At 50.3% G+C, this 25,266-nt stretch overlaps 1 protein-coding gene across 1 annotated transcript in view; it reads right to left on the bottom strand.

The window, feature by feature from the left end:
* PLXNA4 (plexin A4) overlaps positions 1-25,266 on the bottom strand; it is a 612,910-nt gene that overhangs the window by 80,107 nt on the left and 507,537 nt on the right. Inside the window, exons 13-19 of the mRNA XM_074942701.1 lie at positions 23,760-23,911; positions 22,807-22,924; positions 17,354-17,490; positions 14,795-14,962; positions 8,817-8,910; positions 1,960-2,199; positions 701-847 (exon numbers count right to left, since the gene is read on the bottom strand). Coding sequence (XP_074798802.1) covers positions 701-847; positions 1,960-2,199; positions 8,817-8,910; positions 14,795-14,962; positions 17,354-17,490; positions 22,807-22,924; positions 23,760-23,911 — 1,056 coding nt within the window. The remainder of the gene's footprint in view (positions 1-700; positions 848-1,959; positions 2,200-8,816; positions 8,911-14,794; positions 14,963-17,353; positions 17,491-22,806; positions 22,925-23,759; positions 23,912-25,266) is intronic.

Genomic DNA, 25,266 nt, shown 5'->3' on the forward strand with positions numbered 1-25,266 from the left:
CCAATAGGACTGTAAAATGCAAATGATTTTGCTGACTCATTCTGTATCGACAGTATTCAGAGTATGGAGAAGAGGAGGATAAAGGAGTGGTATGGAGGGAGGAGGAGGAGCTACCTCTCAGGCCACAATTTCACCACGATCTTCATTTTTCATAGGAATAATACTAAAAATAACACTAAATTATGCAGACGGCAGCGTAATCGTTAGGCACCAAAGCCCAAAGGTCCATTCACCCTATGGTCAATGCCCTGCATGTTCATTCTTTTCCTAGGTGGCAGATTTTAACCCTTTCCATGCTATTGCTGCAGCCAGTGCTAAGCCAAGCAGAGCACTGTCCCCCTGGCAAGAGCGTTTAGAGGCATGGAGGTGTCATGCCGCCTACATGTAGCCACACTGCACAAGTACTTTGGCACCACACAGCTGGTCCCAGGCAAAGCAGAGAAGTGGGCTTCTACTGAAGGGATTCCCTATAACAGGGGATGCCAGCTGTCGGAGCACTGTGCTTTTAAGAGATCCTTAATGAGCTACAAGGGTCTCCAAGTTTGTTTATGTTAACACTCCCACCCAGGACTGAGGCATTGCCTTCTGGAGGGGGTCACCAAGTTCCTAGTGACTACCATAATGGGATCAAATTCCAAAGGATCCTGGAATTCTCAGTGGTTCCCATTCTCTCGGGGTTTCCCATTAATGCCTTACTTACCATCACTTTGTGCCGTCCAATGAGGTTCGGGGACTCGCACAGCAGCTGCACGTCCGACACGGTCACCACACATGGCTTCTCTCCTATCAGCACGGTGTAATTCAGCTTGGCGTTCCCTCCAGTCACCGGCGGGATTAGGTTCTTCCCCTGGACCGAGAGGAGCAAACCCACAAAATCTCAGCAGGGTGTAACGTGCCATTGGGTTGTCCCTGTGATGTGAGTGCCATCACTAGACATGCCCTCCTTGGCTCATCATTTACGGCCTTCCCCAATGAGAGTAAATCCTGACCCACCCCTGGAAGATCGGGATAGATTGGTACAGGGCTCCCCTGCACCTTGTCTCTCTGGAATTACAGGCCTACATTTGCAAAAATAGGTGTCTACTCTGTGCCTGCACAAGCAGCTAACTGGACCCACAAAACACACGTACACCTGCAAAATGGTTGCCTGTTTTGAATGTGCAAGTGTGTCTTTTGTGTGCACAATTATCTGTTTGCACACACATCACATACAGGGGCCCATATTGGAAAATGTAGGCCATAAAGTGCTCTTGCTTGCTGTCTGGCTCACAGAATGTCTCAACCCACAAAGGGGCTGTTCTCGGATTTGCACAAATGGCGAGTGAGCAAGCTTTATCATTCCAAACGTGCCGCGTCTGGCTGCCATAATAACCATATTGTCAAGTACTGCAGCACCAACAGAGACATGGGGCCGGCTTCTCAGCTGGCGTAAACCAGCGTAGCTCCAGGAAAGTCAACAGAGCTATGCTGCATTACACCAGCTGAGGGTCTACTCCATGGACATCCATTAGGGTGAACTGTCAAGAAGTGAAAAGGTTAGTTGTTCGAAGCTCTGTCCCCTGCGGGTAGGGTGTTATGGAACATCACAAACGTTCTCTCTCCGTGTTTCCCTTTTCAGTGCAGTTTCTGCTGCTGCAAAATCCAATCTGCACACCAGGCTCCGGCAGCACAAGACAACATCTGCTGCGGTTTGGGGTAAAGTTAAGAACGCTGTGCTGCTATTGGTGGGATGTTGGCAGGAGCAGTGCTGCGATTGGTGGGATACTGGTGGAGTCTCCGTTGTGATTGGAGGGATGCTGGCAGGCGCTCTGGTAGGACTGGTGATGCTGGGACTGGTGAGATGCTGGTGGGGGCTCTGTTGGGACTGGTGGGATGTTGGCAGGAGCTGTGATTGGCCGGATGTATTCCTGGAGGGCATCATCATTCTCTGATGCTGCTCCCTTACCCCCATCTCCTCACCTTTAGGATGATGGGAGTTCCTGGCTTCAGTTCCAGGATCCCCGAGGGGTTGAAAGCCTCAAAGACTGGGTTTGGGTAGTAGGTGAAGTTGGTTTTGTTGAGGATCAGCAGGGACTGAACATTATCCAGGATGAAACCAAACTCTTCTGGGCGCTCGGTTAGCTCGGACTGGTGATTTGGGTCCACGGCCAGTGCTGGAGCCTGGCAGGTCATCTCCGTGGCGTTCTGTACCTCGCAGATCTAGAGGGCATGAGCAAACGGAGAGCTTTATCAGAGCAGCCCCGCCCGCAACAGACACTTTACTAGAGACTGAATCCCCTCCAATAAAACAATATCCCACCCATGGCTGGGGAGAGGAAGGTAGCCACGGGGCTGCTGTGAGGGACCAGCTGTGGCACCACAGTCACTCCATGACTACATTCAGCACCTTGAGAGCACGCTCAGCTGGGGCCACAGCTGGAAGGAGTATGGGGAGCCCGTCGCTCCTGCATGTGAGCCCTCAGTTGCTCCAGCTCCGGGCTGAGGCACACAGTGAGGGCCAGTGTAAGGGCACCTTGCCCCTCTCCCATGGGGGGCTTTGAACTCAAAGGATGCCGGTGTCAACACTTTTCTCCCGGAATGGAAAGGTCTGCCTTTTATTGCAGACAGGTCCAACCCGAGCTCCAGGTCCCCTTCTCCCTGGTAACTATCCAAAAGCTGCACCTGCAGAAGGATCTCTGTTTTGTCAGCAGCCACAATCCCTATAATGGACTTGTCATAAAAATAAAGGGAAGGGTAACCACCTGTCTGTATACAGTGCTATAAAATCCCTCCTGGCCAGAGGCAAAACCGTTTCACCTGTAAAGGGTTAAGAAGCTAAGATAACCTCACTGGCACCTGACCAAAATGACCAATGAGGAGACAAGATACTTTCAAATCAGGGGGAGGGGGGGACAAAAGGTCTGTCTGTCTGTGTGATGCTTTTGCTGGAAACAGGTCAGGAATGCAGTCTCAGAAACTCTGTTAAGTTAGTCAGTTATCTAGCTAGAAATGCGTTAGATTTCCTTTTGTTAATGGCTGGTAAAATACGCTGTGCTGAATGGAATGTATATTCCTGTTTTTGTGTCTTTTTGTAACTTAAGGTTTTGCGTAGAGGGATTCTCTATGTTTTGAATCTGATTACCCTGTAAGGTATTTACCATCCTGATTTTACAGAGGTGATTCTTTTACCTTTTCTTTAATTAAAATTCTTCTTTTAAGAACCTGATTTCTTTTTCATTGTTCTTAAGATCCAAGGGTTTGGGTCTGTGTTCACCTGTACAAAGGGGGTGTAGGGCTTGGGGGATATTTTGGGGAAAGACATCTCTAAGTGGTCTCTTTCCCTGTTCTTTGTTTAACATGCTTGGTGGTGGCAGCATAGGGTTCAAGGACAAGGCAAAGTTTGTACCTTGGGGAAGTTTTTAACCCAAGCTGGTAAGAAAAAGCTTAGGGGGTCTTTCATGCAGGTCCCCACATCTGTGCCCTAGAGTTCAAAGTGGGGAAGGAACCTTGACATGGTGGCAGAGCAGTGGGATCATTTTGAGATTTTTTTGGGGATCATTTTGAGATTATTTTGAGATAATTTGAACCAGAGGCACAGCAGGATTTTAAAAGATTTTGTAAAAGAGGATTGCAGCTGTAAATTCTGTGTCTCTGCCTGGGGGACAAAGCAGCAGGCATAACAAAGGGATTCTTCTTTTTTGAGCTGGAGTTTTCTCTACCTAAATGCAGGGTAGTTAACTTCCTGCAGGGAAATTCACAAGTTTTTCACAGACCTGAAGAGGTTTTTTTTTTTTTTTTAGCTAAGAGCAGCGAGAGGGTTTTCTGTCTATTTGCCTGGAGACAGAGCTGTTAGCTATTCTCAGCCTACAGAAAAATCCTTTAAAAAAAACCTATCAGAGAACATAGGTATCACATTACAGCACAGCACTGGATACAGACAGGTGGTTACCCTTCCCTTTATTTTTATGACAGGGCTGGTTGACTGAACCTGCCTTTTTCCCCCCGCAAAGTTTGAGGTATCCAAACTTTGGCTCTAGAGGGTGGCCTGGCGTTTAAGGCACTGCACTGGAACCAGGAGATCTGGGCATTCAGAATAGCCACTCTTATTCCAGAACAAGAGTGTCCACACCTGGTGTTAATCAGGAAGAGTTATTCTGGAATAACTCTCCATGTAGAAAGAACAGGAGTACTTGTGGCACCTTAGAGACTAACCAATTTATTTGAGCATAAGCTTTTGTGAGCTACAGCTCACTTCATCGGATGCAAAGATACAGCTCATGAAAGCTTATGCTCAAATAAATTTGTTAGTCTCTAAAGTGCCACAAGTACTCCTGTTCTTTTTGCGAATACAGACTAACATGGCTGCTACTCTGAAATCTCCATGTAGACAAGCCCTAAGTCTCTCTGTGCTTCAGATCCCCACCTGTAAAATGGGTGTTTTATTACTTTGTCTGTCCTGCCTATTTGGACTGTTAGCTCTCCAGGGCAGGGACTGTCTTTCACCAAGCATATGTGCGGCGCCCAGCAAAGAGGACCGGATCTCAGCTGAGGCCTCTCAAAGTTACTTTAGTACAAATAATCATGAACCCAAGCCTGGCTTTATGATTTTTTTTTCAAACATCCCTTTTGCTGTTTGCTATGATCCGCCCCTGCTCAAAGAGCATTCACTGTTACATCTACTTTAATACAGGGACTGGAGCTGATTTTGCCCAGATCAATTCAGATGAGAAAAGTGATTTGGACCCAATTCAATGCAGATGATGCAGCCGTCCAGATGAGCTGCACTGGGACAGCTCTGCTGTGTCACTGAAAGGCCCAAGATCAGCCTGTGCACAGGAGGTCAGGCTATGATCGGGTACCAAGAGCTTTCACCCGCCGAGCCAACCAGCAGTATGCAAGTTTAAATCCCTCCCCAGGGTCATCAGCTCACGACAGCTGTGCAGTCTACACGGGGCCTGATTCTGATCTAAGCTTGGTGTAATTCCAGTGGCAATCTGCAGGTTTTACACTGGAGTAAGTGGAATTAGAACATGGCCTGTTGGCTGATGAGGGCACTTATAGATTGAGCTAGTCACTAGGTGGCCCAGCATCACGTTGCTCCCTGCTCCCTGGCAGGGGGCTGAAGAGTGCTTGCTGAAGGAGATGAAGCATTGCAGGCAGCTAGCTCTGAATGCTGGAGAATCTATCTGCCAAATGACACTTGGTAAATGCAACAGGATAGAAAAATACCGAGCATGACCCAGGATTGCCCCTAGAGGTTATTGTAAGTGGTGGGAGGTCATGGGAGATGGAATCAGGCTCCAAACCTACTCCATGTCTCGGGTCCAGCCGAGAATGTGTCTCACACACCCTCTGTAGGGGCCAAATGCTGGGGGGCCATTGGCCCCTGGAATACTCATTGAGCCAATGGAGCTGCAGGGGCTCAGCCTCTCTCTGGGTTCGGCCCTACCTCTATAGCTAGGAGCCATTACATGGCACAGCTGGGTTACAGGGAGGCAGCAGGGCAAAAGGGAAGGAGTGTTGTCTAGTGGTTAAAGCAGGGGATGGGAAATCAGGACTCCTGAGTCCTATTCCTGGCTCTACCACTGATTCACCGGGGTAACATGAATTAACGTTGGCCAAGTGCTTCGAGATGACTGCCTAGGAGTCCTGCGGAAAGGGATCTGGGGTCTATAGTGGACCACAAGCTAAATATGAGTCAACAGTGTAACACTAATGCAAAAAAAGTGAACATCATCTGGGCTGTATTAGCAGGAGTGTTGGAAGCAAGACGCGAGAAGTAATTCTTCTGCTCTACTCTGCACTGATAAGGCCTCAGCTGGAGTATTGTGTCCAGTTTTGGGCGCCACATTTCAGGAAAGATGTGGACAAAATGGAGAAAATCCAGAGGAGAGCAACAAAAATGATTAAAGGTCTAGAAAACATGACCTACGAGGGAAGATTGAAAAAACTGGGTTTGTTTAGTCTGGAGAAGAGAAGACTGAGGGGGGACATGATAACAGTTTTCAAGTACATAAAAGGTTGTTATAAGGAGGAGGGAGAAAAATTGTTCTTGTTAACCTCTGAGGATAAGACAAGAAGCAATGGTCTTAAATTGCAGCAAAGGAGGTTTAGGTTGGACATTAGGAAAAACTTCCTGTCAGGGTGGTTAATCACTGGAATAAATTGCCTAGGGAGGTTGTGGAATATCCGACATTGGAGGTTTTTAAGAACAGGTAAGACACACATTTGTCAGGGATGGTCTAGTTATTACACAGTCCTGTGTTGAGTGCAGGGAACTGGACTAGATGACCTCTTGAAGTCCTTCCAGTCCTACAATTCCATGATTCTGTGAAACCCTTGGAAGAAAAGCCCCAGAGAAGAGCAGAGGATTTGTTCTTACTACCAGCTCCAGACCCTCTGAAACACACCCACCCTCTCATTCAGCCAGGCCCTTGCATGCTCATTGCCAACAGGCAGCTAGCACTGAGTGAGGCCTCAGAGTCCAGCTGCCAGTTCACACTGTGGCTGAGGCTCTGGCAGGCCCATTTTCACTGAGAGAGGAAGCAGAGAGCAGCTGTGTTGCCCTTCTGCTGACATGAAGAGTGACAGTCATGGGGCTGCTTGAGAAGCCAGATGCCCCATACACCTGCCCTCAAAATGTCAGCTGTCCTCAGCCTTCTGGAGCCATTCCTGATGCGTTCTCCACAGCGAGTTACAGAGAAAGGCTGCTGACCCAGGGGAGTGCCCATTCCAGCCTGGGCATGACCTGGCCCTGGCACTGCTGGCCAAGGCCCTGATCCTGCTGGATGCTGAGCACAGCCTGAGAAGGGTTGAGTAGCTGATGGCATTCTGCCTCTGCTGGGATCAAGCCCAGACTCTGAGCGAGGGAGGTAGGGTGAACAGATGTCCTGATTTGATAGAGACAGTCCTGATTTTGGGGTCTTTTTCTCACATAGGCACCTATTACCCCCCACCTCCTGCCCCGATTTTTGACACTTGCTATCTGGTCAGCCTAGAGGGAGGCTAAGGCAGGTACAGAGGCCTGCCTCAGCCCACCAGTCAATGCATTCCCCCAACAAAGACCCAGGGAATCCCAGTGTGGAATTCCTCATCTGCTGCTCTGGGGATCCTCTCCCTGATGGCTGGTGGTGATGAGGAGCTAACCCCACACCCCGGCTTCCCTGGCACCTCTTCTCTGCCTCCACAACAGCACAGCAATAAACGACATCTATCGAGGCACAGATTGTTTTTCTATTACCCACAAGCCCCTGCAGAATGCCACCAACCCCTTTAGTCTGTGAAGGGCTGTGTGCCTCACAGAAGGGACTGGTGCAGAAATTACCCTGAAAGCTCCAAGGTCCCTTCCAGTAATACATGCCTTCAATAAACCAAGAGCCAGCGTCCTCCTTTCCCACCCCACCCCTTCCGCCTTGCCCGTACGATAGGCCAAGCCACTCTCGATTAGGCTCTGTGCCAGCTCCCAGAGCGCTCATGTCGAGCTAAATCTGGAGTGACACCGCGTAGGCCAGCCGTGGCAGTGAGAAGAGATTCGCCTGTGCTCAGGAGTCCCCACGGCAGGGCAAGGAGACTGACAGGGGCAGGGTTTAATCAGGGCTTGTTGCTGTGAGGAGGCAGAGATCGAAGGAGCCAGGAGGCAGGGAGGGAGAAATGAGCTTCCTTCTCTTAAAACCACGTCTCATCCAAAGAAAACCACACATCCGGATATTGGAACATCAAGCAAATAAAAAACCCAAACAAACCCGTAACAAATAAAACCTGGAGACATCCCTGGGTGATTCTGGAGCGAAATTAAAAGGGCGCAAACTACAAAGGGTCATTGTAACTGGCTCTGAGGTTAGCTTCAGCTGCTCCCCATCTTCATAGTGCCTCCTGCCTTACCTTGCTATACCCAGAGATGGCTTTTTAGGGAAGGTCTCTGCTGCAGGGGACACCAGCTGATACTGGCCCAGGCTTTTCTCAGAGTTTGGCGTTGATTCCTTCTTACTCCTGGGTCCCTCTCCCCGTGATTTGCTCACTTTTACCTTTGCACGGACACACACCATCCACAGCCTCACAGGCACTAGTGCCCTCATTTTCAAAGATGCTGGGCTCCTCCCGCTTCCATGGGTTCCCTGGGGTTTGTGGGTTCCGGCACTTCTGAAAATCAGGCCAGATGACCCTCATTTTCAGAGATGTTGAGCATTCACAGTTCCCACTGACTTCAGTTGTACTGCGTTCGTGGCTTCTGAAACCCCAGGTGCTACTGAACAAATTCTCCTCTCACTTACGGGTGTAACACCACCGGCTGGTGGAGCTGCTCCCAATTTACACCAGGGTAAGTGACAGCAGAACCAGGCCATTAAGTCCTGGTGGGTCTCCTGGCTGCGGAGGGCTGGCTATGCTGCTCCTGAGTTGGCCAGAGGGGGAATAGGGTGTTGCTAGAGTGACAACAGGGTGTTCCCAGTCCCTGCTGCCCCAGTGTGCTTAACTTATCTTCCACCCCCTGGCACGGCAGCGAGGTGACCCACATCATTAATATCGGAATGCAGTGTGGGGCCTTGTGTGCAGTAGGAATCGGTGACAATTCCTAGATGATGAGTGTCCATATAACAGAAACTATCCCTGCCAATAACTGTTGCAGCAGACCCTGAGAACCACCTGGATCTTGGAGAATCAATGCTCCTCTCCCCGCTGCAGGTTGGATTTGAGGCCCACTGGGCAGGCAGGCTTGGTTGGGCTGCTGACGCTCTGCCTGTTAAACAGGAGACTCCAATCTCCAGAGCTGTCCCGTAGCCCCTTTCACCAGCCCGGCCATGTTCCTTAACACCGCTCACCTTCCCAGCGGCAATACTCACATTGACGTGTTCCTTCCCACCATGCTTGGCCCGGATCTGAGGGTTCTGGATAAGGTCCAGGTGAGTTCCCCACACGGCTATGGGGGTGTTTCCACTACAGAACAGAAAGAAGGAACAACAAGAATTACCTGTTATCGAGGCCCAGAACTGAATGTTACCATGATGGGTGATCTGCGAATCCCTTGAACAGACAGGCAGAGAGGGGCTTCCACACCCCTGGACTGGGAGGTGAAGCCCTGTCTATCAGGTCCAAACATTCACACAAGCATTTCCGCTGCCACGTCACATTGCAAACCCCCGTCTGATTTGCTGTGAGTCCCATGTACTCCCCTACGAGCTGAGCTCCTGTGGCTTGGGTTCTTTCTCACTACGGGTATTAGCTGCATCTCTCCAGGGTGCATCTTGTTCTGTTGTTTCTGTGACAGGGGACTCAAACTGCTTTGAACACAGAGGACCCCGCCCTCTGGTGCTCTCCTTCTCAGACCTGTCGCCTGCTTTACATTCACTTACTAAATATTTAGTGCAAAGTGCATGAATGAGTTTATTGTACCCTCGTGGGCACAGTGATCTCTGGAGATCAATGGGAGAACTGAAGGGGATCTCTATATAGCAGCTGGGAGGTGTCATTCCCAGTGCGGAGAGACATAGCTGCACAAGCGGAGACGTTGCTGCGACACGGGCAGTGGCTCGGGCTAGTCGCCCCACTATAAACCCACCTGAACCCCTCAGAAGGTAACCAGACCAGCCACCACTGGCCACCGTGGCCACACTGCTGTTTTGAGGTGCTAGCTTGAGCAGAGCTATCATGTGTACTTCTACCCGTATCCCGGCGGCTGTGCAGATATGCCCTAAGAGAGAGGCTCCAGCCGCAGCATTCAGTTTGAATCCATGATTTTGGTCCATCCCATTAGAGAAAGGAGTCAATCTGCAAAATGTGTAAGGTGGTGTTCACCCTACACCAGCCCTGAAAGCTGAGGAAAGGGCCTATTAGTGTGTTTAGGCTGGAGAAGCAACCCCTGATTGGAAGAGGAAGCTCAGCTGATCAGAGCACTAACAGGCCCCAGCCTCAGGCATGCACGGAAGCACACTTCTCCCTGGTCCCACCGCCTTCTACCAAGGCTTTACTTCTGTGGCTGATATCAACCAGGTCCACCTTCCGCCTCTCTGACTGGCTTGGTCCTTCTTTCCACCCCTTCCCCTCTGTCTTGCTGACATCTTCATTCAGCCCTCCCCATCTTCCCCTTCTTGTCCCCAGGCTTTAGGGCAACAGGATTTTCGCCAGCCAGAATCCCTGAGCATCCCGCTTGGCAGTACCTCAGAGCACAGTCACCCTGGGCCATGGGAGGGGGAACAGGTTCTCTGGTTTTAGAAGTGAATGGGGACGCCAGTAGCTCTGTACAGATTTCTCCAGCACTCCCTAGCCTGGCCCGCTGCGGTGAGAGCTCTCTGCCTGACATTAGATAGCCATCTCAATCTCTCTCTTCCTTTATTGTGTGTGCTGAGAAATGGAAGCGAAGGCACAATGGGATGTTGAGGACGCGACACTGCATTAGCTGGAGAGATGATGCCTGTCTCTACAATTCCAACTCCTTACTCTCCCCATCCCACCTCTCGCTCTGGGCTTGGCTGGGCACCTCTCGCCTGTGGCAGACAGGGGTGCTGCTGACAGCTTGTGTGTCAGATAATGCTGGGGCCTGGGATTTTTCTCAAGTGGACCCCTGACTGCTCAGGAGCCTCGATAATGTGTTCTTTACTCTTCAGAGCCAACTGATGCTAAATGTAACTCAAATCAACCCCAGACAGTCTGTTTTAATGTTGCCTTGTAAAATTCTACTCTCCCAGCATGAGTAATTTTTTTTTGGACGTGTAAGTCAAATAGGATCCGTTTGTTTCTATTATTGCCATGAAAAATGGCAGGTGAGCGGAATTTGTGCCTGGCCTGGTACGTTTTCATGATGACTTTGCAAGGCTGGTGTAATGACACTCATTCAGCCTTCAGAGTTCTTAACCCAGAAGTCAGGGACAAGTTGAAGAAAGACCCATAAGTTGCTGTGATGAAGCGTATTGTACGATAAATCTCTCTCATCTGGCACCCTGCCCTCTAGCAGTGGCCAATACCTGCTGCTTAGAAGGTGACTTTTCCCCTGCCAAGAATGTAAAACTATACTAGAGGCAAGAAGGAAAATTCTTCCCTGACCTTGGCAGTTGATCAACTTACGGCCTCAAGTATGGAGGTCAATTAAACCATTCTTGATTTACTTCAAAGAGCTGCACATGTCACCACTAGCCATACAATGATCCAGCCCTTTCTGACAGCTCAGCTTTGCTGCTTGCCTCAACAACTGCCAGTAGCGGAGAGTTCCACAGGTTAGCTCCACACTAGGAAAAGAGATGCTGAGATACATATGTAGGATGTTCCGTCCTGTCCCCCTTCACCGTTCTCCAAGGCTTTGACCTCAAGAAGAGACTCAGAAGTGGAACTGAAGGCAGGACTGAGGTGCGCTGGATGCACTGTATTAGATTGCCATACTTGCTGGCAATGTGCCTGACTCAAGGTCAAACTGAGAAGTGGATAGTGAGGCCAAGTGGTTGGAACAGCAGAGGTCAGGCCTAGCAGTCAGGCTGGGGACCAGAGCTAGGGGTCGAGCAGGAATCAAGAACAGGGCTGGAACAAGGCCGGGGCAGGAGCAGGCTGGAGCAGGAGCAGTGTGTAAGAACCTCCAAGTGGCAGGGGATACTCCTGGCAAGGTAGTAACGTTGAGCAGACTGGAATGGCCACTCGCAATGGGAACCCATATCCCTGGCCTTGGGAACTCCTGGTTAGACCTGAGCCTGTGGACTGGCTGAGCCCTGGCAGATAGATGTGCAAGCTCTGGCTGAGGGATAACTCATCAGATCAGCGGCGCTAACCTGGGGGGGCTCAACGAGCACTCCTCAGGTTCAGAGGTGACTCATTACCCTCAAGCCATTGCTGTTCGTCTCCACCGAATGAACATTGGTGATCCCTCCTACCTAGCCACTTAAAACAGCAAGGGGCGGAGGGACTAACTGGACAGCAAGAGATGCATACTCCCATCTGTCCGTGCTACTCAGCTGGCAGCTGAAAAGGCAATCAGTCCACAGGTTTTCATTTCTTTCAATAGCAATGGAGCACTGGACGGTTCAGGGGAACAGGCACTGGGACAAGGGGTCTCTCCGCTCTGCTATTTCAGTGCAGAGCCTCCACACAGCTCAGCCAACGCACCTCAAGCTTCATCTGCAACACCTTCTGCTAGTCCAGGGGTCACCTACCCATGACTGCCAATCAGCGTGGACTGTACAGTGGTTCTGTGAGGAGAACTAATGTCCTAGAGGCACCAGGATCAGCCCCACCAAACTCACTCTAGCTCAGCTCTGCATCACCACTTCCAATCCAGCTCTGGCTGGGCGCAACCAACAATGGGATCCGTGCTTGGGGGTGCATATGAATGGAAGAAGGGGACTCAGTCCAGGCCCTGGTGGACCGGGTGCGCCACCATCACAAAACCCCAGAGGTGATACCCTGGTTGGCACCCGCAGCAGTAACTGCCAACTTCTGTTCCTGGCTCTCCATTAAGCGCAGAGAGTCCCATTTCACTTCACAACTCGACTCATACTAACTAGCCCTCTTGTTGGCAACTTCAGCAGAGAAACCCAGGAGCAAACAGGCCCTGGAAAGCAAACTCCCCTTTCACTTGTGGCCAGGGCATTGGCAGGGTGGAGGAAGCTGCCTGCGCTGTCACTTTCCTGTGAATAATGGAGGGATTCAGTGACCAGCACTGTCAATCCAGCGCCTTTCACCAGCACTAAACTCGCTTTCACTGAGGAAAGGAGTAAAGCGCTTTCTCATTTCAGCGATAACCTGAACTCTGTGACTAACAACCCCCCAGAATGGAAAATCCAGACACTAAAGCCGCAAGCCCAATGTGGAAAGATTCAATCTGGTGAAATTGGTAAATTCCCCCACCGTAATTGAAGTCATTAATTGATTTGTGAAAACATCTTCTGGATGGGAGCTGAACCGGGTTATTTACGAGATGTGACCTAATCCCCGGATACTCCGATCACTCCAGGTTGACAGGGGAGCTGAGAGCTGTGATGGATGGATGAGAGAAGACTCATATTTCTTATATGGTATCATTTAAAGCAAATACTAGAGCATTTAATGACCAATTTCTCTCTTCACTGGGCCAGTCTCGCAGGCTTGTGACAGTATTTATCTAAGGCTTTGCTTCCTTCCATACTCAGGGCCAAATTCTCCTCTCAGCTACTTTTCTCAGTGCAACCTTGCTGGAGCAAATGGGGTTGCATCAGTGGAACTAAGGGGGAAATCTGGGCTTGGCACAGGTCAGGGCCATTAGAATGTGGACCTTGTTGGACAGGGGCCATGTTTTTCTTTGTCTCTGTGCCTCACAATGGGGTTCCGGGGCTGCTGGGTGCTACGGAAAAACAAATATTAAAACAGTGACAACAGGGTATGGAGCAACTCGGAACTGAGTGACCAGTGTGGTGTGTACCTCTCTGTCCTGGAGGAAATTAGTGAGGGTTCCAATGGGTGTGAGGTTTGGTTAGGATGAGGGATCATTAATAGGGAGGCATCTCCAAGCTATCTGAAGCTTCTGGGTCTGCAGACATGGGGTGGAGATCTAACGAGAGATCCCGCCAGGCCATAAATAGCCTTCCCATGGAACTCCGGCACTTTCAATTTAGAAAGCAACTGGAGCAAGTGCAGGAAAGCAGTGGAAATTAAAGGGCTTGTGTATGATGGGGTAAAATGCACTAGGAGGGTGTGATTTCTAAAGTGCACCAATCTGCATTACTTGGCCTGTGTAGACACTGTTGGTGTGCACTGAAGATTCCCTAGTGTGATTTAACGGAGCGGTTTCAAACAACGCGATGTTAAAGCACGCGAGGGAACCTTTAGTGCTCACTGGCAGGGTCTGAATGGACCAATTAATGTGCAACACATTTGTGCACTTGAGAAATCACACCCCTGTAGAGCACATTACCCTACGGTGTAGAAAAGCCCCAAAAGGAAGTAACGTGACCCAAACTTGCTCGAACCTCATTCAGAAAGGAGCAGTTCAAGTTCTGGAGGGTTTTTATTTTGTCTGAATGGGTTCAGCCAAACCCAGACAGGATCATGAAATTCTCCACTGAGATCCTCTGGGAGATACATCAGCATGGGTCTAGCCAGCCACAGGGGAAAGTGGAAGAGTCTGCAACAGAAGAGAATCCAGTCCTTTTCCCCTACCACTTATGGGGAAAATCCTGGAGTTGGGAGACAATCCTGGAGTTGGAAGGCAAATTCCTGGATTTGGGGGTGGCGGGGGGGTTGGCATAGAAGTGGAGGGTGAAACTCTCCAGTCCTCAGTACTGGGGCAAAAATCTCTAACCTCAGACCCGAGACCCCCTTGTAATTAAAACAATTGCTATGGTACTCCCAAGACATGCATTTGGCAAAGGCTCATGTGTGGATTTTGCTTCATTAAGCAGGGAAGTTGTTCCCTGCTAGAGGAGATGCAGAAGGCTTGTTAGACGCAAGCATTGCACAAAGGCCCCTTGCAGCTCCTGGAAGGAACACAGCTACCATCTTAAGTCACCAGCAAACTCTGCCTAGTCAATGGAAGATCCTCCGTGTGCATGTGCACACACAGACACAACACACAATGTGCTTTGAGAGCCACCCCGCTGAAGAGCACTATATACAGTGTAAGGCATAGTCACCCGCGCTTAGGCCTGAGAGCACCCTCTACTCCCATTAGGCTCTTTGGCCCTGATTCGGCAAAGCACATGCTTAGGCCCCACTGAAGTCAAGGTCACGTCACCTAAGTCCCACTGGAAAGTGCATGGCTGAACTGGGGTCTTAATCAGCAGGAGAAGCCCACATGCCTGGATCCAGCTGTGCAACAGAGAACAACGGGAGTCAGGGACAGAGGAAATAGTGGCTGTCTTCGTACCTGATGATGCTCCACTCTGGCTCAATCCTCAGGATGGTGGGGTCCTCCATGTACTCAAACTGCAACTCCTGATGTATTTTGGCTTTGTCCACCCTCACGGACACCTTCACCTTATCAAAGCCGTCGTCCGAGGCTGTGGTGTTACAGACAATGTGCTTCGTGGACCTCCTGTGAGCGGAATGAAGCAAAAATCAACCAGGCATAAACAGTGTGAGCAGGACAATGTCACCATTAAAGGGCTCTGCCACCAACCCTGCTGTCCAGTCCCCATTCCATGCTTTGTAACCAACCCATCCCTAACCTGGGGAACTCCCTGCTGTGGACTTTGTGGGAATAGAATAACACATGTACCTGAATAAAAATTAGCATCTACATTCATACTAGCTAGGATCACACTGCAAGGGCTCTCAGTGCTCAAGCCTCAGGGCATAAACAGAACCCGAGCTGGGGTCCAAGAGACCTTTCCGTCCAGGGACAGCCCTGCATGATTAAGAGCCTGATGAGTGTTTGATTTCTTCCTTCAAAGCATCAGCAGTGACCACTGTCATAAGAAAGGCCACGGGTTGGTTCTGCATCAGCTTTCTCATCTGTAATATGGGATGACACCACCCACTTCACAGGGGGACCGTTGGGCTCAGCTAACTAATGTTCACAGTGCATTTTGGGATCTGGGGACAGAAGGTGAAAATGCACTGAGAGGTATTTTATTGTAATTAGAGAGGAGCCGGAACCAAAACCCTAGTTTGTGGCAAGGTTCAAACCCCGATTCAGGTCTGAATTTTGCAGCTGGCCTTTCCCTCTGTAATGGGTGGAGCAAAGATCCGAGGTCCTACTGCTTTTGATTTTCAGGAATTAGTGATCTGTGACTCAGTCTCATCTCTAATTACAACCATAGGAGGATCAAACTGAGCTCATTGTTACCTGCATGCTTCACCTCTGCTCCCTTTCTATCCTCCAGCCTCCCCTCAGCCGTCCTCACACAGTGTCTGTCTACAGGCTCCACTGCTCCTTGAACACTAACTGTTCACTCTTCTTCAAGCGGCGCTGATGCACATGTGAACTCCTAAATCACGGGCTGTTACCACGTGACCATAAATTACAGACGTCAGGTCACCAGACGCCCATGAATGACTCACAGGGTTTGACTCATAGTGACAGCCCAGGAGACTGAAGTCTTGTAACTCCAGAAGAGATGCAGCGTGGGCCATGGTAGCTGTGCAATTTCCCCCTCCATCACCTTGCCATTGTGCCTCAACCCTGCAATGGGAAGGCCTCCTTTGAGATGGGAGAGGCCTTCAGTCTCAAGCCCCGCTTAGTGTTTGGCCTCTCTGGGAACCACTGGTTGCTAATTACTACATTAGTGTTGATCACGGTGATGGTAGGTTTTGTGTTGTAGATGCCACTAAGACCTGAACTTGGACTCCTTTTCAGGTGGATTAATGAACATCCAGTAGAGGACACTGACTCTCGGTCGCCACCGTCCTGGAGCGGAATCGAACAGCTGATCTAGAGCTGAAAAGTTCTGTGCCCTGGTCTCCAGCTGAGCCATCCATTTCACCATCTTGCAAGATTATTTTTAGAGATGAGAGAGTTGTTCTAATACTTAGAATCAACTGTTTTTTCCCCCTGTTAAGGCAGGGATGTGGGATGGAATCTTTTGCACTGTACTCCCACACTGACTGGCAAAGCACGGGTCCCGCGGAGAACGGTAATGAAATATAACCAGGGACCATGGAAAATGTACATCAAATACTAATCAAAACAGTGAAATGAATCCTGTCTTCCCACCCAGGGACATGCACAATAAGGATCCTCTAATGGACTGCAGAACAGAACTGACACACAACAAGAAATGTGCTTGTGTGTATATAAGAGAGAAACTATAATGGGCCAGCCTACTGTGATGTATATCTGTTTCACACCATTACTAACACGGTCCTCAGGGTGCTTAGGGAAGGTCTAGCCAGTCTTTGGTTTCATGCTCCCTCCCTTTTGAGCTACGCCTTTCATGGATATTTTTACTTTTAATGTAAACTGTGCCTGAATGATTTGGGTACTTCGAGATGCAAGGGGGAGGGAGTGACAGTACTGCCCTGTCCAGCAGACACAGTCACTCCACTTCCCCTAACAGCTCTGCCAATGCAGCTCAGACCTGACCAGCAACACTCCCTGCTATTCCAGTCAGAAGACTCCAAATGTCTCAGCCGTGTACTTCAACCCTCCTCTGCAATACTCGCTGCTAGTCCAGTTGTCACCTATTCATGAGCTCTGACCCCACCCCAATCATCTCAGCTTGTATGGTGATTAGGTGACGAGAACTAATATCCTATAGGGACCGGGATGAGACCCAATGAGCTCCCTTTCATTTCGGGAAGGTGCCGGAGCACTGTAACCATGTTCTACATGCTCAGCCCAGCACCAAGGACGGTGGACAGACAGAGGAGGCTATTTCATAGCCTGGTGCCACAACATTCCCATCAGAAAACTGCGCCAGCCACATCTCTCCGTTCACGGCTCCCTGCCCCTGGCACGTGCTGCAGGGAAGGATTACGTGCGCACCTGTAAAAGAGACAGGGCTGCCGCCCAAATGTCACCACAACGTTGCTGCCAGCATTCAGGTTGGTGCCTGTAATGGTCACCTGTGTGCCCCCCGACACTGGACCCCGCTTTGGCTTCAGGTCAGAGAGAGTCAGAGTCTGTGGAGAGAAAGGGTCACATTGAGAATGTATTGGGGGTACGTTTGCCGGTTGGTACCAGTAGGAATGGGGTGTCTTTAGTATTTGCCTTATTCTATTGGGCTGGTAAGCAACAGAGGTTATGAGCCTTGGCGATCATGATCCTATTGGTTTATCTTGTCTTGTCTCTTATCTTTTTCTCCCTGAAACTGGGTCAAATGTTCCAGCTGCTCATAAAGGTTCAATGATTTCAAAAGGGAGATGCAGGCATGGAGTGACCACAGCAAAGGACCCCAGATCTCCCTTGCCCTTGAGAAAGCTCAGAAGTAACTTTGCTATGATACAGCCGCGCCTCAGGAAGCCAAGCTGAATGGATCTGAAGTGGCACTGCACATGTGTTATACCGACCGCATGAAGAATTCCGACAGAGTTTAACAGAGACAAAAACAATAGAGAAATTACTCTACAACCCTGTTTATGTTAATAGCAAATGAGCTCCTTTCTATAGGTTTTCAAAGCCAAGGTATAGACTGTGACAGAGGATAACAACCCTGCTATGGAATTCTATAGGGGGGCTGAGCATTCTGTGGAAAGCTGACCACTCTCTAGTCAATTACATAGGACTTTCCCATAAGGGAAAAAGGAAAGGGGGGGGTGGCCTTGGGCACAGGGGCTCTGAAGATCTGGGTTCAACACTTGGCTCAGTCATAGACTTGCTGTGTGATCCCTGAGTAAGTCACTGGATCTTTCTGTGCCTCAGTTACTCATGCGTTAAATGAGGGTAATAATACTACCTGTCTTATCTATTTAGATTGTAAGATCTCCGGGGCAGGAACTATCTGGGACTGGGTGTATCTACAATGCCTGGCACAACAAAGCATTGATCTGTATGTGCTACCCTAACACAACTAATAACGGAAGGTGGTACTTCCAAATCATCATTTCATTTAGTTCGTGCTCACTTTCGTTTTCTTTTTGTTTTTGTTTTTGAGCTGCTCTTCAAAATACACCCAGATGCTGGACAAATGTATCTGAGAAGATTCCTTAACATCCAAGAGAAAATGAACCCCCTCCTCACCCCTCCAATCAAGATTCAATAATCATACTCCGAAGGCACAGATTACACTGATACCAAAACACAGAAAGGAAGCATCCATTTTCAGGGAGAAATTTGAAGTTACAGTTTATTCTTTCATTAGCATTTTAATAGAAAAACTTTTCACTCACTCCCAAGTGAAAAGCTACTATCTGCATTTCAATGAAGATTTTTTTTTTCTTTTTAAGAATGATAGCACAAAAGCTTGAAGCTCTCCCCAGTTCCTCTGAATAAGCAGGTACAATACATTACCATATTCCTGAGCTTCGGAGACCATTGATAAAATTGTATAAAACCACCCAACACACGTACTGGTTCCCTCTTTCAGCTCCCCCCCCCCACCCCGTCACTGGCTAATCATTTTGAAACCACACTGAAACACAACAGAAACTCTTCTGCTCCGCTTTCACTCCAAATTAAGTTAGCACTTCGAAAAGGGGCCGAACTGACAGCAGCCCGGGAGTCTGAAGTCTATCTACGCAGCAGGGTAAGCTCCCTGCTTTCCTGCTCTCATGGGATCATCCTTTGGTGAGATGGAGGTGCAATCACCATGTCACACTGATTGATTCCTTAGCCTCTCACCCAAGACTGCCGGCCAGGGTGCAAATTAGTGCTGACTATGAGGGTGCTAATTTGATGCAATTTCCTGTCTAGTAGGATTTGGACTGAGAATCACCAACTCATTCCACAAAAGCCACTGAACAGCCATTGGATGTTGGCTACTTTTAATCACTAACAATCCCAGTGAAATTTGCCTCAGTGTCCTAAAGGTGACAGGCTCCATATCCCTGTCCCAATCTCCTGAGGCATCTTTCCTCTCCTCTGCTGAGTTTTATATGACACCTATCCAAATGACTTCACTAGCCTGCGTTCAATGGTCCTCAGCAAAATGGAATCCCAACCAAGATGCCCTGCTACAGCGGGTCACTGAGTTTTTGGAGGTATTATCAGAAGATTTTTGACTCAGGGTATTTGCACGAAAAATCAGACTCCAGACTCTTTACCTTTTCCTTATTGGCAAAACGCAACAGAAAACGCAAGGAGGATTAGTGGAGCTGTGACAGGCTGATGTGGATGGAGATGGTGATAGAAAGGAGGTGTCCAATCTATCTTCCACAAACAGTGTGTATCATTCCATTGGTGCTTTCGTCCTCTCTTCCCTTTATTTCCTTCTTTTGATCCCCTGCTTCCCCACCCTGCCATTGGCACAATCTGCACTTACTGATGCTGCCACGCAGCATGTCCTACTCCAGAGCCTCCCTTCTCTTCCTGCTACCTCCATGCCTGACCTGGGGCCATCTTTCTCCCAACCCCTCCTGCTCCCGTGGCAGCTTCCCCCCTGGATCACTCAGCATCACTCTGCTCTTGCAGCTGCAAGTATGTCAAATCCCTCTGAAGCCTTGCAAGGCATGTCATGATGTGTATGTAACATACCCATCTCCCTGGGACTGGGGCTAAGCAGAGCCACGACTACGACTTGCTGATGAGGGAGCGATGAACACGGGAGAAGGCATCAAATGGGTGGGCTAGAGAGCAGCGGTTTTCCCTATCTAGCACAACGGTATGGAGGTATTCAGCAAAGAAAGCCCTGCTGACATTAGACTCAGGCACGGATGGAGGAACAGGCAGCCAAGAAGGCAACAGCCAACGGAAGAAGCTGTTGCAAATGGACACAGATGATCAAAACGGAACAGTAATTGCAGGAGTAGGAAAGGTAACAAGCTAAAGGGTAATGTCTTGGAAAGAGCCCTTCTGTCTGCCTGACGGGAACTCTCTGTCTAGGCACTTCTCTGTCCCCATCACCGTAGGTAGCTTTTGAATAGCACTGGGAGAGCTAGAGGTTAGCAAAACATCCCTAGCAGAATGTGAAAACGGTGGCTGTTTACATTTCCCTACCAATGCCCGTTCCAGTGAAAAATGATGCACAGGTGCATTCAAGCCTGGACCAGCCCCTCTGAGGTGAAGCCAGCCCTCTTTGGGAATGAAGACAGCATCTCATTAAAAACACATCGAGATTGGCTGGCTTCATGTGTGCATATGCACAGACACAAAAAGGGCCGAGTAAGCCCAGCACACCCTAGCCAGGGGCCTTAGCAGGTTTCTTACCCAAGCAGTACATGATGGAAGCAAGGGCAGACGGAGTGAGGGGGAGTTGACTGCACACAGACAGACAAAGGCACAGCGGAATTGATTTCCTTCTCACGTCAGTTTTATACCAGTGTCACTCCACTGACTTCAGTGGCATTACTCCTAATTTACACTGATGTAACCAAGAGCAGAGTCAGGCCCAGAGCCTCCTTGTTTGCCTCGCATACCTTATCGCAGGCTGAGGCCCTGGGCAGGAAGTACAACAAATCCACTTGCTTGCTGCTACCCACCTTAAAACAGCAGCATAGCCTTGCCCTGTCCAGGTGGACACTCGAATACAAAGTTCACTCTAGATAAAACCCAAAGAATTGTGTTGTGGTGACAGCAGGAATCCTGCACATCCCCTTTTTCTGAGGCTCTTCATTGCAGAAATTAGGGATGGCAAAATACCCCTGACATGCTTGAACATATGGGCCCAGGACAATGGATAGAGGCACTCTCAGAGCTGAGATTATTAGAACTCAGGAGCTCCTGGCTCCCAGCCCTAGACTCCGACCACTTCTCTCTTGGCCAAAGAGAGTCAGACCAGTTCTTCCCGCATCGCCCCTGAGGTTCAACAGAGCCAGGTGTGCGTCCCGCCTTGGCTCAGGAGAGTCAGACCAGCTCTTCCCCCATCACCCCTCAGGCCCAGCAGAGCTAGACCATCTCCCTACACCGGGGTGGGCAAACTTTTTGGCCTGAGGGCCACATTGGGATTGCAAAACTGTATGGAGGGCTGGATAGGGAAGGCTGTGCCTCCCCAAACAGCCTGCCCCCCCATCCGCCACCTCCCACTTCCCACCCCCTGACTGCCCCCCTCAGAACTCCCGACCCATCCAACCTCCACTGCTCCCTGTCCCCTGACTGCCCCAACCCCTATCCACACCCCTGCTCCCTGACAGGCCCCCCGGGACTCCCACTTCTTTCCAACCCCCCTCATTCCCTGTCCCCTCACTGCCCCCCAGAACCTCCACCCCATCCAACCACCCTCTGACAGGCCCCCTGGGACTCCCACACCTATCCAAGCGCCCTCTGCTCCCTGCCCCCTCACTGCCCCCTGGGACTTCCCAGCCTCCTTACCATGCTGCTCAGAGCAGCATGTCTGGTAGTCGCGCCGCCCGGCCGGAGCCAGACACGCTACCGCGCTGCCCTGCAGGAGTGCGCAGCCCCACAGCCCAGAGTACTGCCCATGAGGCAGTGTGGCTGCGGGGGAGGGGCTGGGGGCTAGCCTCCCCGGCGGGGAGCTCAAGGGCCGAGCAGGATGGTCCCGTGGGCCGGATATGGCCTGCAGGACGTAGTTTGCCCACCTCTGCCCTACACGCTGCCCCTCAGGCCCAGGAGAGCTGGGCCAGCTCTTCCCCTCTCCCAACACCCCTCAGGCTCAGGGCTAATCACTAGTTCTCCTAAGGATTTCGTGGTAGGTGGGAGGAAGGTCTCACTGCATCAAAATAGTCTGAATACCAAGGTTCTTGTGTTTTAAGCCAGGCCCATCTATCTATTCCCTCCCCATCATCTCCAAGTGCTTGCTATGGTGCCTGGAACAGGAACAAGAGGGCAGCCATGATGAGATGAAGAATATTTGGGTTGGGATAGCAAAGCTTCTGAGGATGGCAGTTGCCTGGATCACACACTGAGTTCCCTGCAGGCAACAATCCTAGCCCATTCCCTATTGGTTCCCCAGTATAGTCTCCATGGCTTCAGGGATGGGGTTTCCTCAGTTTCCTTTGGGAGACTGTTCTATAGTCCAGTGTATCCCACCATTAGGATTTCTGGTTCATCCCCCTAAACTATGCTCCAGATCACAGCACTGCTTCCCCTAATGCACCCGGAAAGCACCAGGCACCACTTGCTACAGCTGTTGTGCCCTATAGGAACACAAGCCACTGGCACGTAGATTTCTAGCAGGAAGGAATGGTCATGCAGGCTGCATATAGGCCCTGCTGCTGGGGTGGAGGGGAAGGGGGAAGAAGGAGCACAGAAGAAGGTGAGAGAAAATGACAGACCGACTCCATTCCCATTCAAGATCAATGGAAAGACTTTAACTGATCTAAATGGCAGTTCAATGGGACCTTAGTTCCTTCTGATCCCAGGGAATGCTCTGTTATGGGGCTTACCATAAAGTAGTAGAGCTGGGAGGACCTGGCCATGAACTCAGGCTTACACTCGGCCACGCAGATCTCCACGAATCCGGCGTGCTGGCTGGGTTTGGCCTCTCCCATCTCACACACTATCCTGCATGGAAAGCATAAAGGAGTGGGCAAGGGGTTCGGGTCAGTTCACGCTGGCACAACAGACCTGTCTCTGCCAAGCCCGCAGCCCTGGGGACAGACCCTGTTCGCTCCCTGCTGCTTGCCAGCACTGGACCCAAAGGAACCCCTGGGGAAAGCTGTTTGCTAATCAGGTGTGTCTCTGGACCCTTTGGCCAGATCCTCAGCAGGTGTAAGTCAGCAAAGCTCCACCGAAAGCCATAGAACTAGGATAATTTATACGCACTGAGGATCTGGTCAGCTAGACTCTCCCCTCTCCTCTTACCAATCCATTTGCTAGCACTCACCTTTGGGATGGGCTGTGGGTTCCAATCCCACACCAGCTCTTGGTGGCCACTGCAGTGCAAACTCAGTTCTCAGTGCTTCTGTCCTGAAGATGGGACCTTAAGCCCAGCTCTCTTCTACCCATCGCTGGTGTCTGTCAACCCAGGTGGGGCACAGATCCCAAGAGTAGGGGACAATCCACTTGCCCTTACTCAACAAAACCGGGGGGTGCGGGGCGTGGGAGCTCCTGCTGGGTTCCTGAACAGTGAAGACCACAACAGACTCACTGCCACACCATAGTCTAACGCAGTGCTTTGGGAATGACTTTGTGATGGCTGGAGTAGGAGACAAGCTACGCATTACCCAACCTCCTCTTCCCGGTCTGTTTGTGCAGGGTTTGTCTGCACAAAGAACACATTCAATTACTGGCTTTTCCTGGCTTCCTGAGGGCTCTGACTCCTCCCGTGGAGCTAAGGGGGGCAGAAGAGGCTATTACTGAGTACACTGTTTCACAATCCAGTGCATGTGTGACTTACTGCTCTGCCGGGATGTATCCTTCCACCAGCGGTTTGCACTCCACTCCAGCCACTTTGACATGAGATGCAATGTCCCGGAACTCCAGTCCCAGATTCTCCCCCCGGATTGTCACTTTGGTTCCTCCTTCCCGAGGGCCCGTCACCGGGATGATCTGAAGAAAAAAGGCAAGAGCAAACAGATAAACACACCAGCATATCAAAGGCCACCAAGGCAGGAGGTATATCAGCCTCTCGTAGACTATCGTCGGCTCATGTCACCCTGAATGGCTCCCTCACAAATACATCCATGTTGTTGCATCTCGCTTCTGGTCCCAAACACACGGTTTCCAAAATTCCACCCCATGCGATACATCCTGTTGCCTCTCCTATGTGAGTATCACTGCACCATGCCAGCTCTGCATGTGGCCTATGAAGGGATACCTGGGAACAAGCCTATCTATTTGTGGGGGGATGGGACTTTTGCACTGAGGTTAAGCTCCAAGTTTTGTAAATGTCCATCAGCCGTAAAACTTCATCAGTGGAACGTTCAGCCTGGGAAGCCTCCATGCCTTCCGTCCCTTGCCCCCGCGCAGCACTGGAGGCAATCTAATCTCAGGGCTTATTTTGGACATTAAAGGCCAAACCCAGGTTCCAGTGAAGCCAAAGGGGCCAGGAACCAACCACAAATGACCTGAATTCTGCCCTGTCTGCTAGTTATGGGGCCCAAACGGTTTGCCATATGAGATGATGAAGGAAAGGTGCTTCTCATGATGGTTCCAAAGGCCTTTGCTGCCCATTCAGAGGATGCCCTGGGTGCCATCTGCCAGCACTGGCATGGATCACCCCACAGTGTAATGATGGGGAGTGGGAATTCCCTGTTAGATGTTCTTACCTGTTTGCTGTTAGCACTGCCAGCTGGGAAGCCAGGCTGGCAGCTAGATTCTTGCATTGCAGTTTTCCAGGCAAAGATATCCTAGATGCTGGCAGGAGCATCAGAGTGATGGACCCCATGATATCCTAGATGCTGGCAGGGCGCCAGAGTGACGGACCCCATGGGAGAGGATCAAGGACAGCAAAGGGGTATGGTATTGGGGTTTGCAACCCATCTCCTACAGCTATAGGACTGCTCCGCTGACTCTCCGGTATCTGTCCCACCAAACCAGTTTCTACCAGCATGCAAAGAATAGGGACTGTATATAAGAGGGGAGATGGTGAGTTATATTCCCTAGGCCACGTATACATAGATAGCTGGCAACGGTGGGTGTGTAGCTGAGTTATAGCCCCAAAGGGTGCCAATCAGTAACAACTCATGGCCCAGATGCTACAGCTGCTAGCTAAACACATACAGGCAGCATAGGGAATAGAACGGACACTCTGCTGCAAAAGCACGCATCTCTACTCCGTGCAGCCCTTAGGGTTTAGAGCGTAAGTGGGTGAGACACGGGCAAACCCCGAAGCAGATCTGACTGTACTCTATCCAGCAGGGGGCAGCTGTTCTTGATCAGTTTAAGTTTCAGAAAGCTCGATT

This window comes from Natator depressus, chromosome 1 (genome assembly GCF_965152275.1).
Source record: "Natator depressus isolate rNatDep1 chromosome 1, rNatDep2.hap1, whole genome shotgun sequence".
NCBI classification, from domain to species: Eukaryota; Metazoa; Chordata; order Testudines; family Cheloniidae; genus Natator; species Natator depressus.